General features: G+C 42.6%; 1 protein-coding gene across 3 annotated transcripts in view; it reads left to right on the top strand.

Moving 5' to 3' along the window:
- The first annotated feature begins 574 nt into the window (after positions 1-574).
- Positions 575-4,400, top strand: part of UBE2K (ubiquitin-conjugating enzyme E2K) — a 109,677-nt gene continuing 105,851 nt past the window's right edge. For 2 of the 3 annotated variants that reach the window (XM_011949087.1, XM_011949085.1), the window contains exon 1: positions 575-924. In XM_011949087.1, the coding sequence (XP_011804477.1) occupies positions 862-924 (63 nt within the window). In that variant the 5' untranslated portion in view covers positions 575-861. The remainder of the gene's footprint in view (positions 925-4,400) is intronic. The other variant, XM_011949088.1, reaches the window with a different exon arrangement.

Here is a 4,400-nt window from a genome sequence, read left to right as displayed (position 1 = left end):
ACAGGAGTGAGTGTGTGTGTGGTGTGTGTGTGTGTGTGTGTGTGTCAAGCTCGGTATTAAATAGGTCAAAGATCAACATCTGACTTCTAAACCCACCCTCAGGCCTCTCCACGGAGTACCTGTCTCAAACCCAATCTGATCCAACAATAACCAGCCTTAATTCAATAATCTGTGCTACCTGAGATGATGGGAATAATCGTGGTACTATAAATGTTGCAGAACAAAAACGACTGCAGTGGATTTTCTGGGGCTTACACCAACTGAAAATGGGCCGGACCGAGATCCGCGAGAGCGTTTTCCTGCGCTAGACACGGCGTTCAGCCTCCGGGTTCCGGGGTCTAGCTGAGTCAGGGCGGCGTTCCAGCCGAGTGCGGCTTCGGGAACCCGTTCGGCTGCGCCCGAACCTTCGGGCAGAGGCCAGCGCTGGAAGCCCCGACCACAGCACCCGGGTTTAAACAGGAGCGGAGGCGCCGGGTAGGACCGGGCGACCCGGCTAGGGCCGGCCAGCTTGGAAGCCGCGCCCTCGCGGCCCCAGACGCCGGCAGGGCGGAGCCACGCGGCCGCAGCCCCAGCCGAGACGCGAGCTTGTGGCTCGGGCGTATGGGGGCTACAACGGGAGCGGCTGCGCCGCCCGGCCGGGTCAGCGTCGTGCGCATGCGCCGACCCGGCGCCATTTTGGTGGCCGGGCGCGGAGGTGATCCCACACTGAGGCGAGCGCGGCGGCCGGGGTGGTAGTGGCAGTGTTCGTGTGCTCGGGTCTGAATCGCCGGGGGAGGAGGCGGTGGAGGAAGAGGTGGCGGCGGTGGCGGTGGTCGTAGCGGTGGCGGAGGAGGCGGGTACGAATCAGCTGCGGGCGGAGACATGGCCAACATCGCGGTGCAGCGAATCAAGCGGGAGTTCAAGGAGGTGCTGAAGAGCGAGGAGGTCAGAAATGAACTCCCGGATATCCCCCATCTCTGCCTGGAGCGGGAGGGTCCTCCCAGCTGCGACCCCGATATCCCCGGTAGTCCTTGGGTGGCCCTCCTTGCGGCCGCCCTTCTGCCTGTGAGGAAGCAGCCAGTGTTCCCCTCCTCCTTCCGCCGCCTTCCCCTCCCCTCCCAGAGCGCTAGGATGAACGGTGTCGCGGGCGGGTGGTCTGGGGTGGAACACGGTTTGGGGAGCTGATGGACAGGGGGGAGATCCTCGGAGGGATGGAAGCTCACGAGAGAACCCGAGGCGGCGGCCACAGCTGGAAATGTGGCTGTGGGGTGGGGAGGGAGCAGGCCGAGCCTGAGAAAACCCGGGAAGTGGGTTGGGGGAAGGGGAAAGGTGGTAACTGGATCCGAAGAGCAGTACTGCTCAAAGGCCTACACTTTTGAGGGTATTCGGGGTTATTGCCTGTCAGGCCTTCACTGTTCTTTTCGTAGGGGAGGAGCGGTGAGTCCAAAGGTATTGATTAGAAAGGAAGGACATTCAGAGTTAGTCCTTCTTAGTTGGGTGTTAGGAGTTAAAGGGAGACAGAATACTGTCTTATTTGGTGGCGGGGGTAAGGGAATTTTCACCTGAGTTAGCAGGTTAATTCCAAATGAGATAATTATCTCTTTTCCACTTAACCCCCAAATTCCTAGGCCTCATTTTTATTGACATCACAATCTTTTTTGAGTGAGCAAAGGCGAGGTGTTTGGTGTATTAAAGACATGTAAGTACTTTTAGTTAGGAAAAAAATAATGGAATGTATGAGTAGCTTATTTCGAAATATTGTTTACAAGTTACTGATCAGACTGTCCTAAGTGCCTCTGTGACTCGTGTTGTGCCACAAAACTTCATTATGATGTCCTTCATAGGTAACTTGATTCTTACTTTTGAAAAGTAGACCTATTAAAAATGTGAGATTTCACCAGATTAATACATTATTTCGTCTCCTTATTAAGTGAGTAGATTTATCACGACTTAACAGATTTTCAAAAAAATTGCCTGCCGTTGCTCTTAAGTCCTGCAGAATTTATATACATTAGTACTACGTTTATTTATGTAAGATATTCACAATGCTCTAGTAATTTGACTCAAAATTATGCAAGTATTAGTACAGTTTGTCGTACCAAGATGAACAAGAATGCCAGATTGTCTTCCCCACATGAATTAAACAAAAAGTAGTACAGAAAATGATTATTTTCAAGATTCACATACCATTATTGAATATATCATTGCTATTTGTGTTTTTCTTTTACGGTTAGTACTTTGATAGTGTCAATAATGATTTGTGAAATTCAGCATTCTAAATATGTGATGAGTATACATGGAGAAAAATTACTTAAAATTCAAAAATGACAACAGACTTATTGAAAGTAGTAGTATGTAAGTCATGATCGGTTTTACAGAGCATGTGTATGAACTCTGACCTCTCTGTTCATATGCCAAAACTCTGAATGGAAGGATGACTTTGTATTTTGTGGTACAATGCAGAAAGAGTCAATAAGTGTCTGTACTGATACAGTGAAACAGCAATTTTAACTTATTTAATATGAAAATGTATTCCAGGTTAGTTGACATACATACTGCTAATGAAAGATAGCAGCTAATATTGTTGCCAACAGCCTAAAACATTTCTTGTTTAATAAGGTTGTACAAGCCTGAAACTTAATAGACTTTTAGTGCTTTATTTTCTGTTACAACTGGTAAGTTACTGCCTTGGTAATTAATATGGTCTCTTTGCTTTTTATGAGTTGACTTTTCACTGTGATTTTCTTAGTACTTAAGTTGAAGATGACCAGAAATACTTGTATTGCTCTCTAGTAATGCATATTGTTAAAAAAAAAAAAACTGCTCTTTATACGTAAGGGATGATGAAGCCTTACTTCAGAGAAGCATCAAAAGTGTTTCAGAAGAAGAAAACAGGAAATGCAGACAGGTTTTTTGTTTGTTTGTTTTGTTTTGTTTTGTTTAGAACAGTACCTGTATAAATATGGAAGGAAACTTCTTTTGGGAAAATCAGTTGCAAAGAACATTTAGGAAAGAGTCACATCATTTAATCTTGCAATAAATATAACCAATAAATAGCTTATTTTCGCCAGTATTTTTTGATATTTTAGTAGCCCCAGTTCTGTAAGTGGATTGTTATTTTCAACTCAGTGAAGACTTGTAGTATAGTCCATGTGTTTCCTTTGTAAGGGTGTAAATCCAGTCTTTTGAATGGCCGATCAAATAAGTATTTCATCATGTCACTTTTTTGGTAAATCTGCACTTTACCAAAGTTTATTTCATGTGCTTGTATGCTTGCGTTTACTAAGAACACTGGTTGATTTAAGGACTTTTTGGGGTGGCCTTGTAAGTGCCTTTGTAAAGATAGCTGACGCTTACTGGATTCTGGTTATGAGAGATTATAAGTGACCATTCTTAGAGGGTGTTAATTAAAATACAGCCAACAAGATAAATGTGAAAAGCAAGATGCAGAATAGTGTGGAAGAGGCCACCATTTGTGTTAAAAAGAGGGGAAATATGTGTATTTGTCTGTATAGGCAAAAGGTTTCACAAGAAATTGGTAAAATTGATTGCTTTCTGTGTAGAAGAATTGGGTCTCTGGGGCATGGGGTGTAGATATTTTTTGAATTTTGTGTCATACGAATGTGATTTACTCAAAGGCACCAGTTGGCCTCTTTCCCTTAAGACAGTGTTTGGAAATTTGTCAGATGTTTCTTTTTATTTATTAATATTTATTTTATTTGTTTTAGATGTTTGTTTTTAAATACGAGTGTGAATTTTAAGCAGTTTTAAATAATATTCCAAAGTTGTTAGGCATGGAATATTGATGTAAAGTACATTTTATAATTTATGAGTAGGATTACATTTTATAATTTATGAGTAGGATTACATAAGTAAATTGTTGATTGTGAGGATATAAACCCATAATCAATGTTTTATTCATAGGTTGTATTATTTACTATTAGTTATTGCTGCTGTTAATAACTAGTTGTCATTTGTAGAATGGCTAGTTGTTCTTAGTGTCGTTTGTTTATACGTTATTGCTAATTCTTAAGAACAGTTCTTTAGATTTTCTATTTTCTAGATGAGAAAATAGAGATTTAGAGAAGTTAAATTATTTGTTTGCAAACACAGAGCCTGGGATTTGGATCAAGGTCTGCTTGTGTTCTTATTGTACCACGCTGTCATGACTTGCCAAGGATAGGCATGCTTTTAATTAACTTAAAAAATCGAGCCTGGTTTGTATTACTGGTTAAAGGATTTAAACACAGTTTAATTTGCTAGTTTAAACTCATTGAAATAAGTGTTACCTATAATTAGCTTTAAGATTTACTTGAATTTCTTTCTTTTTTTTTTTTTCTTTTGAGAAGGAATCTCGCTATCTCGCCCAGGCTGGAGTGCAGTGGTGCCATCTCAGCTCACTACAGCCTCTGCCTCCCAGG

The sequence above is a fragment of the Colobus angolensis genome, unplaced genomic scaffold (genome assembly GCF_000951035.1).
Source record: "Colobus angolensis palliatus isolate OR3802 unplaced genomic scaffold, Cang.pa_1.0 Scaffold29, whole genome shotgun sequence".
NCBI lineage: Eukaryota > Metazoa > Chordata > Mammalia > Primates > Cercopithecidae > Colobus > Colobus angolensis.
This window is presented reverse-complemented; position numbering and strand designations above follow the sequence as displayed.